Source organism: Bactrocera tryoni, unplaced genomic scaffold, assembly GCF_016617805.1.
Source record: "Bactrocera tryoni isolate S06 unplaced genomic scaffold, CSIRO_BtryS06_freeze2 scaffold_25, whole genome shotgun sequence".
Lineage (NCBI taxonomy): Eukaryota > Metazoa > Arthropoda > Insecta > Diptera > Tephritidae > Bactrocera > Bactrocera tryoni.
In genome coordinates, this window is record NW_024395977.1 from 7,432,186 (window position 1) to 7,447,007 (window position 14,822).

Sequence of the window (14,822 nt, forward strand, 5' to 3'; positions counted from 1 at the left end):
GGCACGTATCCACATCGTTTTTATATATAGCCGTACGCTTGCATATTTGCCTTATATAATTGAAAATTTGTGTAAATTATTGCCAGTAGTCGTCGCGACATGGACAATTGATAGAAGGAGATGGATTGAACGATCAATTTGGAGGAAAAATCATACCTAAATATAATATAGTTTTGTAAGTAAGGTGCATAATACAAATATTAAGTTTCATAATGATCGAAATCGGGTTATAATTTTTCAAGCCTTAGATAATGAATATGTGAACCGAATTGGTATGGCTGACTTTTTACCAAAAATAGCGGTCAATATGTAAGATATAATAATAAAACATATAAAACTTGCCAAAAATTAAGAAAGAAGCAAGTGTAGAATTCATCAAACTAGAATCCGCTGTTTCAAATTGCTTGTGGCTTCTATCGTTACTTCTATGTTAGCAATCGCTCTCATCACGAAAGAAATGCCCAACATGGCAACAAATGAAAAATTTTCGACCACCCAATGTGAAATTAAGGAAAGAGTAGAAGAAAAAATAGTCAGAACAAAAAAAATCAACACGACATCAATTTAAGCTTCAACTGACTCTAAGTCAGAAGCAAAAACTAATCATACAGAATTTTTAACACAACACAAAATTTAATAATATAATAAAATAATTATATTCAAATTTCGTAAAGATACCAAATGCGAAAGTTTTCCATACAAGCACTTGATTCCGATAGTTCGGTTTGTGTGGCAGCTATATGCTATAGTAAGCCGATCTGAACAATTTCTTCGGAGATTACATTCCTGTCTTAGAAAATAATCTATACAAAATTTCGTGATTATATCTAGTCAAATGCAAAAGGTTTCCATACAAGAACTTTTTTCCGATCGTTCGGTTTGTATGGCAGCCTCTAGTATATAGCTTAACCGATCTAAGCAATTTCTTCGGAGATTACATTATTGCCTTAGAAAATAATCTGTACCAAATTTCGTGAATATATATTGTCAAATGCGAAAGTTTTATATAAAAGAATTTTTTTCCGATCGTTCAGTTTGCATGGGAGCTATATGCTATTTCTTCGGAGATTACATTGTTGCCCTAAAAAATAACTGTGCCAACTTTTGTGAAGATACATTGTCAAATGTGAAAGCTTTCCATACAAGAACGTGATTCCGATCTTTCAGTTTGTATGGCAGCTATATGCTATAGTTAACCCATCTGTTAGTTGGTTGCTGTCTGAATTTTGAACAAGCAACACCTTACTCGTTCGCTAAAGCAAATCAGACACTCGCTACGGCAAAATTTGTTCTTGCACTGAGCAAAAAAATGAATAAATTTTTTAAAAAAGCAAAGTACTTTTAAGAGTAAGCGTCTTTTCATTTTAGAAAAGCATTTTTTAAATTCTCATAAAGATATTTCTAATCTTGAAATTTCCGAAAGAGAAAACAAATTAGCGAATTTAAAAAAAATGAACATTTACAAAGCAGTTGATACTGAAGAAAAGGGTAAACAAAAGAAAAAGGCGTAGTTTATAGTTGCTCTTTGTTTAGCTTCAACTTTATATAAGAACACAATAAACGAGATCTACAAGCTTTATTCTATGTTTGGTTCACCCTACAACTGTGAAGCTGCCTTTTCCAATCTTAAAATAACCTAAAATAAATATAGAAACCACCTAACGGACAAACATATATGCGATTTAATGAATATTAAAACTTATGAATATGAAATTGACATCAATAAAATAATTGAATAAACTAAAATAAACATATTTTTTAATTATGAAAACTTTTTTCGGTGTAGCTGCTTTGTTTACTTTTTGTTTCGCTGCTTGCTTCGCTTCTTGTTCTTCTTAACTAACATTTGTATAATTTTGTGCGTGTGGTAGTTTGGTCGAGACTGGCTTATACACATTCGTTCGGAGCAATCCCGCGCACTGATTTAATTCGACCTGCACATCATCTAATTTTCATCCGGATACTGTTCTTCTGTTCAGTCGTATCTTTGCATGTAGCTAATCAGCCCTATCCACGCAATCCATCGTAGACTGTTTCTTCGGGAAAGTTACGAAACTGCTATCATGCAATTCGAACAGTTCCGAAAGTAAGTTCGAAATTCGTAGAGTTGCATTCACTGAATTCACTCGGAACGGAAATTTTTTAAGTTTAGCGGAATTTTTGTACGACAGGTTTGTGCTAACGGAGAAAAAATTTTAAAAAAAGAAAAATGTAAGTTTTAAATTAAAAATAAATATGTTATAGTTTGAATTCAATTAAAAGTTTTAATATTTAATATTATCAATTAAAACTTTTAATTGAATTCAAACTATAACATATTTGTTACCAGTAAAATAATCTTTAATGCGATTTCTGCAGGTCCAAAGTAATTACCACCAAGCAACAATATGCACTAATGGTTGAGCTGTTACAGCAAAAACCTGAAATGGCGCAGAGTTTTACCAAGTGCCCTAAAGAAGAAGTGGCAGCTTTTTGGAACAATATGGCCCAAGAACTCAATAGTGTTGGTCCGCCTATCAAGGATATTTCCAGCTGGAAGAAGGTAATATAATAAAGTTGTAGATTTTATTGTTGTAACAGGATAATTTAAAGCTTGTTTTTTTTATTTTGTATTAGGTATGGCTTGACTGGAAGGCCTATATAAAAAGGAAATTAGTTGAAAATAAAAAGGAGCAGTCAGCTACTGGTGGCGGCAGAAATAGGCAGCACCATTTCAATGAATTGGAGGAAGCGGTGATCACACTAACGGCATTGCAAACAAGCACAAGTGGTATCGAGAATACTGTGAGCATCGGCTTACCTATTGCAGCCGACGTGGGCAATGAGACAGAGGCTGACGTATCAATGCCATCAGTGGCCTGCAGTCCAGCACTACCTAGACGTACTACTAGGCCACCGGAAACATCTACAGCCGATTTAATTAAAGAGCAATTTAATATTCAAAAAGAATTTCAAGAAAAGATTATTGATAAGTTGGACGATCTCTCTTTACGTATGCGACGAGTAGGCAGAGCATTGAAAATGCAAAATGATTTAAAAAAAGCGGAAGCGGAAGAAATTAGAAGGCACAACATAGCTATGGAGAATTTGATAGCTGCTAAAAATTCCATTAAACAGAAAATGTTAGAGGTAGAGGAGAAAAAATTGCAAGCCATGACAAAAAATAATTAAATTAATTAAATAAATACTTAATTAAAACTATAAATATTTTGTGTTAATATTTATTTAGGACATTATATTCGTGTAAGTGTTGCGCATATAGCTTCTCTGATTTATGAAGCTGCATCACTATAAATTAATGAACAAATTTCAATATTTTCTGTAAAAATATTTAGTTCTGAATTATTTTCTAAAATTTCATCATTTACGCGATAGTGAATACAAACGTTGTGTAACGCTGTCGCAACACGCTGCCGCAACATTAACGATTTGAGATACCTTCCATGGCTCGTAGTGAAGCTCACGAGCACCCAGAAGACATCTTAATCGATTTTTAAAAACTCCTATTGTTCTATCAACGATATTTCTCGCTTTTGCATGTATTTTATTATATTTCTCTTCTGGGCTTCCTGAGGGAGGGGTACGGAATGGTGTCATTAACCATGGTTCTAAGGCATATCCAGCATCTCCTGTACAAATATAAAATTTTGGGAATTTTTGTAATATATATGTTTGTATGTATAATACCCAAAAGCCAACTGTTTCGTTCACCATCCAGGTACTTTTTCTCATGAAAATAACGAGCATTGCTGACTTTCCATATGTGGGAGTCGTGATTGCTGCCAGGAAACTGAGCATTCACATAACGTATTTTAATTTTATTGTCACATATCTGCAAAACATTGATTAAGATGTTTGAAATGCGAATTTGTCACCAAACTTACAATCATGGCATTGATACTAAAGTATCCTTTGCGGTTATAATAGAGAAACTTATCTTTAGTTGGAGCAACGATTTTAATATGTGTCCCGTCTACACACAAAATCGCGCCTGGAAATCCGTATTTCTGAAAAAAATCCTTTTTCGCTTCACTTTTTTCAACGTTACTTAACTCGAGGTTTATCCACTGAGGGCACAAATGGGACTGAAGCAATCCCAATACCTCTTTTAAGATGCAACAAAATGTTGACTGAGCCATTGGAATATCAAAGTCTTTACCCACTCCATGCTGATAGCCTCCTTCAGCTAAAAACCGTAAAACCGAAGACAATCGATGAAGTAAAGATATACATAGATGACGATCTCGAAGAAGTTGCATTCCTCTCTAGAACATCGAGGACATACGTAAAGGCCGCCTTATTTAAGCGATAGTTTTTAATAAACCTGTTTTAGAAAAATAATTTTAATAAAATTTAACAATGAATTTTTGCGGATTCTTAAACTGTACATTGTTTCGTCCACATCGAAAGGGTTGCTCTTGTCCCTCAGTGATTTTCGGTGAATTTTTAGATCACGCCGACTTCTCTCACGTTCTTCCTCAAGCAACATAAATAAAAACGTTAGCGAATACATATTTTGTTCGTAAAATCAATTTGAATACAAACGATTTCACTTTTATTAATCAAATTTTAAATTTTTTCTTCTACATAGCTGATTTCGAAATGTCAAAATTCAAAGTTAAGTCTGGCAACAAAAGTTTCGAATTCACATGGATTAAATTATTATTATGCGTATTCGTAGCGGACATTCGTATTCGTAGCTTCGCTACGATGGATTGCGTGATAGGGCTGAATGCCTTTTCAAACATATCTTACATTTTTATTGTTAAATGAGTTGATCAATCTGTGAGTTAATTTAGCGATTTAATGATTTGTCGTAATGCCAAAATGGGAACAAATCCGGTAGTACTATCCACAGCCTCATTTACTCAATATACGAATTTCACACTATGGCTGGCTTTATACCAAAAATATGAGTGCCATGAGGAACTCCAGCAATAATTGCATACTCTTCTGAGATGAATTAACTTAACTTTAAATCGTCTATTAGTAAAGTACGATATGAACAAAAAAGGAATTTCTTTGGCAAAGTAATTTTAATTTTATGTATGAGCCCATCATGTCACACTTTATCAAATGCTATAGTTAAGTCGAGAAATATCGCTAAGCGGTACTATTTCCACTCAAATGCTCTCCTGATCTCTTTAGTGATGGGCTGAACAACAAGCTAATTAGCCGACATTATAGACAACAGCATAACGTCTTTGTCCGTTTTGACTATCATATCCAAACTTTAGGATTGTATTGAAAAGTTGAGACAAGAAATTAAAAGTATATTTTTCGTAACTCTCCTCACATTTGCGGTGTTGTGTGGTCGTATCCTGGTGACTTATTTTTATTTAACGTTGTTGTTATAACTTTTATCTCATATGAAGTTATACACTCTTCGGCATTAGTCTTCAGTATATTGTGCGGCAGAGATGGAATCGAAAAATTTTTCACTGCCCTGTGTGGATGAAGCAATTCACAAAGAAGGATTGCAAGCGAACTTGTCGTTTCTTCTTCAGAACAGGCCAAGCACTGGAGTTTTGCCTTAGCAGTCTCTCAATGCTCGAATGAAGTGAATATATGTTGTCAGATATAATTGAACATTGTCAGAAGTTAATGTACTCAGTCCATATTTTCCGCCCATTCCAAAAAACGGCATAAAATGATTTCTACCTGATTTGACTTTCTATCCGGTTTATAGCGTTCACATGAGGCAATATGTGTCATATTTAAATTAAATTAAGAATTCTGAAAATATTGTGACTTAGTTAAGATGTCAAAAGTGTTTTCGTCTTTGCTCTAAATTTCACATCCCTAATATAATAATTTCCGATCAGCTGAGTGACGTTTTCCTCATATACCTAATAAACATTGTAACAAAAAGCTCCCGGTATCGAATAAAAAATTTGTCTCAAATTTTTTATTACAAACAAAATTAGGTGTGCGAAATCGTTGGGAATATTAGAAAAGGCTCACAGTAATTCAGTTTTGTCAAAAATATAAATCTGCGAGTGGTAAAAACCCTTTAAAGACGATTGAGATATCGCTGAAGACATGTCTCGTTTTGGACCTCTTAAACTGATGACTCTTAAAAAAGTGAAGGTTATGGTGCTTGAAAATTATCAGCCAAGTGTTTGAGTAATGGCAAGGCATCTAGACCTCTCCTGTCAATCCGTTCAAATGATTTTGTGGATAGACGGAGTTCTAGTTAGCCGCATTGATGCGTTTGCTTGAGAAAAACCCTTGAAATCGCTCCGTTGTGATTTGCTTGCCCCCAAACTGAAATTGCCGTTCCGTAAAACCCATTTTCAGGCGATAAAAGTGATAAAACGAAATTCGCTGTAAGAGACAGGGGCATTCCAAAACTTGCTCGTAAAACGAGGACTTGAAAACCCGTTGGCGTAAGTGTATTACATATGGTGAGGTTAACTTTGAAGGTGATAAAAAAAGTTTATAAATATTTTGCGTTTTATTTACAATTTCAGGTACTTTTTCGTTACAATGTATATGCTTAAAGGCGTCCATTGAATATAATAATTCAAACACAAAATTTCCAATTTATATGTATCTTTATTTTTATATAAAGCACAGAAAATGGGTCTGGCAGTGAACGAGGGCAAAACAAAATATCTCCTGTCATCAAACAAATAGCCGTCGCACTCGCGACTTGGCTCCTACGTCACTGTTGACAGTCATAACTTTGAAGTTGTAGATAATTTCGTCTATTTAGGAACCAGCATTAACACCACCAATAATGTCAGCCTGGAAATCCAACGCAGGATTGCTCTCGCCAACAGGTGCTACTTCGGACTGAGTAGGCAATTGAAAGGTAAAGTCCTCCCTCGACGAACAAAAGCCAAACTCTATAAGTCGCTCATAATTCCCGTCCTGCTATATGGTGCAGAGGCTTGGGCGATGACAACAACCGATGAGTCGACGTTACGAGTTTTCGAAAGATTTACGGTCCTTTGCGTATTGGCCACGGCGAATATCGCATTCGATGGAACGATGAGCTGTACGAGATATACGACGCCATTGACATATTTCAGCGAATTAAAAGACAGCGGGTTAACTCGGCTATAATCGCGTAAGCGGTGTCTACGCCAATTAAGAAGAAGAAGATGTATCTTTATATAAAACTTGGAATTTCTACCTTAAGTGCTTCAATAAGGACAAGGAAATATTTATGACTCTAGTCCTTTAGAAATGAATAGAGGCAGCTATAACGCTGCATTTTTGGTGACGGCACAATGCCTAGAACTAGGACAGAAAGAAATTGCATAGTAAAAACATATGGAGGCTTAAATTTATAGTTTGTAAGTTTTATATTAAAATGTAAGATGACTTTAAGCTACATAGTTGAGTGGAGATACGTTATGTGCACAGGTATGTAAAACGATGAAGATTTATATCTTCTTCTTCTTCTTAATTGGCGTAGACACCGCTTACGCGATTATAGCCGAGTTAACAACAGCGCGAAAGTCGTTTCTTCATTTTGCTACGTGGCGCCAATTGGATATTCCAAGCGAAACCAGGTCCTTCTCCACCTGGTCCTTCCAACGGAGTGGAGGTCTTCCTCTTCCTCTGCTTCCCCCGGCGAGTACTGCGTCGAATACTTTCAGAGCTGGAGTGTTTTCATCCATCCGGACAACATGACCTAGCCAGCGTAGCCGCTGTCTTTTAATTCGCTGAAATATGTCAATGGCGTCGTATATCTCGTACAGCTCATCGTTCCATCGAATGCGATATTCGCCGTGGCCAATGCGCAAAGGACCATAAATCTTTCGCAGAACCTTTCTCTCGAAAGCTCGTAGCGTCGACTCATCGGTTGTTTTCATCGCCCAAGCCTCTGCACCATATAGCAGGACGGGAATTATGAGCGACTTATAGAGTTTGGCTTTTGTTCGTCGAGAGAGGACTTTACTTTTCAATTGCCTACTCAGTCCGAAGTAGCACCTGTTGGCAAGAGCAATCCTGCGTTGGATTTCCAGGCTGACATTGTTGGTGGTGTTTAGGCTGGTTACCAAATATACGAAACTATCTACAACTTCAAAGTTATGACTGTCAACAGTGACGTGAGAGCCACGTCGCGAGTGCTACGACTGTTTGTTTGATGACAGGAGATATTTCGTCTTGCCCTCGTTCACTACCAGACCCTTGTCTAGTCTGGAGAAAGCAGAAATAACGGCGCGGGTGTTGAGGCCGATGATATCAATATCAACGGCATACGCCAGCAGGTGTATACTCTTATAAAAGATTGTACCTGCTCGATTAAGTTCTGCAGCTCGAATAATTTTCTCCAAAAGCAGGTTGAAGAAGTCGCACGATAGGGAGTCGCCTTGTCTGAAACCTCGTTTGGTATCGAACGGCTCGGAGAGGTCCTTCCTGATCCTTACGGAGCTTTTCGTGTTGCTCAACGTCAGTTTACACAGCCGTATTAGTTTTGCGGGGATACCAAATTCAAACATCGCGGCATAAAGGCAGCTCCTTTTTGTGCTGTCGAAAGCAGCTTTGAAATCGACAAAGAGGTGGTGTGTGTCGATTCTTCTTTCACGGGTCTTTTCCAAGATTTGGCGCATGGTGAATATCTGGTCGGTTGTTGATTTTCCAGGTCTGAAGCCACACTGATAAGGTCCAATCAGTTTGTTGACGGTGGGCTTTAATCTTTCACACAATACGCTCGATAGAACCTTATATGCGATGTTGAGGAGGCTAATCCCACGGCAGTTGGCGCAGATTGTGAGGTCTCATTTTTTATGGATTGGGCATAGCACACTTAAATTCCAATCGTTGAGCATGCTTTCGTCCGACCATATTTTACAAAGAAGCTGATGCATGCTCTTTATCAGTTCTTCGCCGCCATGTTTGAATAGCTCGACCCGCAATCCGTCGGCCCCTGCCGCTTTGTTGTTCTTCAGGCGGGCAATTGCTATTCGAACTTCTTCATGGTCGGGTAATGGAACGTCTGCTCCATCGTCATCGATTGGGGAATAGGGTCCGCCTTCCCCTGGTGTTGTGCGTTCACTGCCATTCAGCAGGCTGAAGAAGTGTTCTCTCCATTATTTAAGTATGCTCTGGTCATCGGTCACTAGATCACCTTTGGGGGTTCTACAAGAGTAGAACCGGTCTTGAAACCTTCTGTAAGCCGCCGCATTTTGTCGTAGAATTTTCGAGCATTACCCCTGTCGGCCAGCTTATCAAGCTCTTCGTACTCACGCATTTCAGCCTCTTTCTTCTTCTGTCTACAAATGCGTCTCGGCTTCCCCGAAAACCAATCTTCAACTCTCGGTATCTATCCCATCCCGCACGTGTAGTGGTCCATCGTAACGTTGCGAGGTAGGCAGCCTGTTTTCTCTCCGCTGCGACACGGCACTCCTCGTCGGTCGTTGCTTCGTCTACCAGCTGTTCTTTTGCACTTTCCGAAAACCAATGGTTTCGGTTGCAGCTGTACGTAAGGAGTTTGAAATGCCGTCCCACAGTTCCCTTATACCGAGTTGTTGACGAGTGTTCTCAGAGAACAGGAGTGCAAGCCGAGTAGAAATCGTTCAGCTGTCTGTTGTGATTGCAGCTTCTCGACGTCGAACCTTCGCTGTGTTTGTTGGCGTGCGCTTTTTGCTGCACAGAGTCGGGTGCGAATCTTGGCTGCAACAAGATAGTGGTCTGAGTCGATGTTAGGACCTCGGAGCGCACGCACATCTAAACCACTGGAGACGTGTCTTCCGTCTATCACAACATGATCGATCTGGTTGGAGGTTTTTCGATCCGGAGACAGCCAGGCAGCTTGATGTATCTTCTTGTGCTGGAATCTAGTTATACAGATAACCATATTTCGGGCCTCGCCGAAGTCGATCAGCCTCAACCCATGTGGGGATGTCTTCTCGTGGAGTTTGAATTTACCGACCGTAGTGCCAAATATACCTTCTTTACCCATCCTGGCGTTAAAGTCGCCAAGCACGATTTTGACATCTTGGCGAGGGCAGGCTCTCATAAGCGCGCTCCAAGCACTCATAAAAGGCATCTTTGGTCACATCGTCCTTCTCTTCCGTCGGGGCGTGGGCGCAAATCAGCGATATGTTGAAGAACCTCGCTTTGATGCGAATTGTGGCTAGACGTTCATTCACCGGAGTGAATGGTAGTACTCGGCCATGAATCCCACAGCAAACTTGCACTCCTTTATATGGCCACTGTAGTAGATGCCACAAGGACCTTTTCGTCTTAGTCCTTGTCCCGTCCATCGCATTTATTGGACGGCGGTGACGTCAGCCTTTATTTTCGCCAGGACATCAATCAGCTGGGCGGCGGCACCTTTCTAATTAAGGGACCGGACATTCGAGGTGCATGCCCTCAAATCGTAGTCCTTATTTCGTTTGCCATGGTCGTCATCAAAAGGGGGGTCTCTCATCCGGGCCTTGTTGCTTCCTTTCATTGGGGGTGTTTTTTTTACGTGGCGCGTCCCAAACCCAGCGCACAACCCTGCGGAGGGGATGTTTCGCCTTCTCACTTTAGCTCGCCTTCAAATGGATGTTCTTAGGCTGCCCATAGGATACTTATTCAAAAACCGAAAGTTGTGAGCTGCTTGAGCCATATGTAAAGGAATCGTTTCTGGCCACTCCCAAGTGAATGGCGATCAGAGAACTTTCCTCACTTGCGTGAACTTCTACATTGTCTCCCTCCTCCAACTATTCTTTACAGGAATTATTTTCGGTCAGTTTGTATGGCAGCTTTAGGCTGTAGTAGTGGCTCGATCTGAACAAATTTTTCGGTAATTTCATCGTTGCCTTGGGCACAGTGCAAAATTTTGTGAAAATATCTCCTAAAAAAAAAACTTTTCCGTACAAGCACTTGTTTCCGATCACTCAGTTTATATGCCAGAAATATGGTAAAGTGGTCCGATATTAGCCGCTCCGACAAATGAGCAGCTTCGGTGTATATTTGGTGGGAGAGGAAGTGTGTAAAAATCAATATCATAAAAACTGAGATCTAGTTCACATATCGGCATAATGAGCGGATGAAAAGGAATACATACAAACGAGCATGCCCAAATCGACTCAGCTCATTATGCTTCCCATTATTTATATATGTACATATATATTTATTTATTCTTAATATACCCGGTTCAGGATACACAAATATTTTTATACCACCAAGCACACTAAAAAATATTTTTTTCTACATACTGGCTATAAAATACCATAATTATCAAGGCTAAAAAAAGTAATCAATTACATACTTGTATTATTGTCATCCTCAAAATAAATTAAATGACACCAAAATTTTAAGCACCGAGTGAAAAAGCTTATTACTAGTATTACTGCATTGGTTTTTGCCATTAAAGCCGTGCGATAAAACAAGTTTTATTATGCGCCAACGAGCTAACATCCGCACTCAATTGGCGGACTCTCGACGGCTTTGCATATTGCTAGAGCGCTTTACACATCATCAAACTCAATTCGCTGTTACATATTTTTTCGGCTTCACTCAATTGTCAAATAAAAGCGATTCAGGCAACATTGTCTTTTAGTCCCGAATCAATATTATGACGGGCTTAATTGACCACACAGGTTTTGCACTCATAAACAATTTTAATTAAAAAAAATAAAAGTGAGCACTTGGATGGACGGTAAGTTATGAACAATATCTGCTTATGATGTGCAATCATATTCAAAAGGCTACAATGAATTAGTTTTATGCTGAAGTCTTAATGCAATAAAGTTATGAATGGAATAGCCTTTATTTTCTCTTGGATATAATCATGCCGCTGTTATTTTCATTACAATTTAATTTGCCAGCTTACGAAAGTATAATTGATTTCTGCAGCATGGAAATATAAAGGGCTATCCATTTCGAGATTCACTAATTAATCAAAAGAAAAAAAACACAAAAACTTAAAATCTAATTGGGATAACTATTACCAAGCGAAAGAACATTCTTTGGTACTCATTTTTTGAATATTATCTCTTTGATGTTGTTGGCCCCGGCTTCGTCTCAGATGGTTTATCCGTTGAGTCAAATTTTCGTTGATTCGTTCGAGCATTTTGACTGGTAACTGGTGAATGTCACGCGTGATGTTCTGGTCCAACGCCTGAATCGAAGCGGGATAGTCCGCAAAGAATTTAGACTTTACATATCTCGAGAAGAAACACACTATTCCTTGAACTTTTCAAGAGCCCATCGGTCGAAGCGACTTTGTTTGGGAAAGTCAAGCAGCTGCAGTTCTTGTATAGTATTGTTCAAACTTTTTAGACGAGTTTGCTAAGGAAAGGACATAAATTTATTAAAATGAGTTATAAGCCCACCCAAAGGATGTATGTGTAAACATAAACAATGTGACTGTAGAGGCTTTATCATAAGAAATTGTCTTTGCTTATGGTATTGAAATTAATCTGCTCGTTAAGGTGCTATTGACTTTGGAGGAGACGAAGACCGCGCAGTTATATCCTAAAATTACTCGAATAAGCTTATGTACCCTCAGGTACGCTGAAATATTAATTGATAATAATACGACGGTAAAGCAGCTTCAGTTGAAGATCATGAAAATAAGCACTGAAAATAATACCAAAGATTCTGTGAAACGCTTTCGCGTTGGAATACTATAAATATATATTTAGCGGGGAAGAGAAATAAAACGTAGATTAAATATAAAAATAAATCCCAAAGAGGTAAAATTAAATCCGAAATAATGCCTAGTAAAGTGCAGCGCTTTCAGGTATACATATATCGTGAGCAGATATAATTAAAGCAGTTAATTTGGGGTTAAATGCGGACGTATATCTAACGGGTGATTCAAGAAGAGGTACCTACCAATAGCCGTTTTTGACAGACCTCGCGTGAGTCGCTACAAGGTGACATGTTTTTGTTTTCAGTAGTGGAACGACTTATGCCTGAGTCGTTTAGCTTTATTACCAAAATTTGCATTCTGTAAAGAATGTGTTTCGCGCGTCTCCCTCAACTCATGCTCCACATAATCGGCCTAGTGAGCGTACTATTCGCAACACAATCACCCATATTGAGATTCAGTATTTATTATTGGATAATATTCGACCGAATAGACCACCATTCAGAAGATGCGACGTTTATGATCCAAATTTTGGTCAGCGATGAGGCCCATTTCTGGCTCAGTGGGTATTTAAACAGCAAAATGTCCGCATTTGGGACAAAGATTCAAAAGCTGTCATTTCATCCTGAAAAAACAACGGTTTGGTGTGGTTTGTGAACCGGTGGAAACATCGGTCCATATTTATTCAAAAATTATGTCGGTGAGAACGTATCCAAAAATGGCGACCGTTATCGCACTATTTGATGCATGAAATTAAAGCACGTGATTTCGGCGACATTTGGTTTCAACCAGATTAAGTATTTTATACACATATCGCATAAGATCAGGCGTGTCATTCGTGAGTTACCAGTCAAAATGCTCGAAGAAATCATCGAAAATTGGACTCAACGCATGGACCATCTGAGACGAGGCCGCGGCCAAATTTAAAAGAGATAATCTTTGAAAAATAGCTGCCAAGCAAAGTTTTTCGGAATGATAACAAAAACTCTTCAATAAATTAAATTTTCATATTGGAGAACGTAAGCATGAAAATCCCTCTAATAATATATATTGTACCATTTCCATTTTATACTGCCTTTGGCGGTGGATTTGTTAATATTGATCTTTATTAGGTCATCAGGCTTTTTGTGTCAGGATTTTGGGTGGCAATTGGAACTACGATATTCCTTTGCGAAATTGACCACTTATTTAAATAGTAATATACAGACACTCACCAAAAAAGATTAGATTATGAATCTGGTCAAGGAAATAAAAATAATTTGACGGTTCTGAAGATCATTTTTCATATAGGTCCATAAGAATATATTGGTATTGAATAATATTTGCGGAAATAAGTCTGTTTAAATGTTTATTGGCAGTCATATTTTATCTTAAACCTCCTGTGAACTTTTTCCGCTCCTACCATTTGACAGTTAGGCAACCAGGAAGTGGCAAATACTGTTATTGCAGTTTTTGTGCATTACTTGTTAGTCAAAAGTCAACTGCCGGTAAGCTGCAATGCTTTTTATCATATGAGCAAGTGTGCTTGCCAAATAAATAAAAGAAAAATCGATTGTAATAAATTTATAAGTATTTTATACACATATTTATATACGAGCATATGACATTTATTTATCTTATTTATTCGTGATATTAATCTGAACGGTTAGATTGCACATACCTTTCAGGGAAAAACAAGTTAAGATTTTTAATATCTTCTAAGCGACAGCACAACGGAGCAAAAGAGAGATATTGTAATCCGATAAAACCAATTTTAATACTCCTAATATTTTAGTTCATAATCCAAAAAAACAACGAATAACTGATTCTTAGAATTGTTTGAGTGCTCTCTAATCGTAATAAAACCGAATTTTTGCGTCGGTGTGTGACAATAGAAACATAGCTCCATCATTTCTCACTAGAGTCCAATCAACAGTCGTTCTGGTGGACTGCACATGATGAACCGGTTCTCAGGCGTGGAAAGACGAAAAGTCGGCTGGAAAGGTTATGACATCAGTCTTTTGGGATGCACGTGGTATAATACAGACTGATTACTGAGTCATTGTAACATAATATATTTCACTGCGTATTTGGTTGCAATTCTTTTCTACTATTCCAAATACTTAGCAATTGTATTATTTTTGAGAAATTTTGAACGAATGCTTATGATTTGATATATAACTTTTGTACTTATGAGTTGTATTAAGTTTTATCATAAAGAGTTAAAATTATGCTGTGTCCTTACCCTGGTTCTAAGCTACCTCCTCACCAATTTTCAGCCAAATCGGTTCAGCCGTTC

General features: G+C 38.0%; 1 protein-coding gene and 1 pseudogene across 1 annotated transcript; one reads left to right on the forward strand and one right to left on the reverse strand.

Annotated features, from left to right (window-relative positions):
* The first annotated feature begins 2,323 nt into the window (after window positions 1–2,323).
* Window positions 2,324–3,171, forward strand: LOC120780422. The gene is made up of 2 exons (XM_040112701.1): window positions 2,324–2,542; window positions 2,617–3,171. The coding sequence occupies exons 1-2, from the start codon at window positions 2,396–2,398 to the stop codon at window positions 3,169–3,171; spliced, it is 702 nt and encodes a 233-aa protein (XP_039968635.1). The 5' UTR covers window positions 2,324–2,395.
* Window positions 3,172–3,356: 185 nt separating this feature from the next.
* LOC120780424 lies at window positions 3,357–4,197 on the reverse strand (annotated as a pseudogene).
* Between the last annotated feature and the right edge of the window lie 10,625 nt (window positions 4,198–14,822).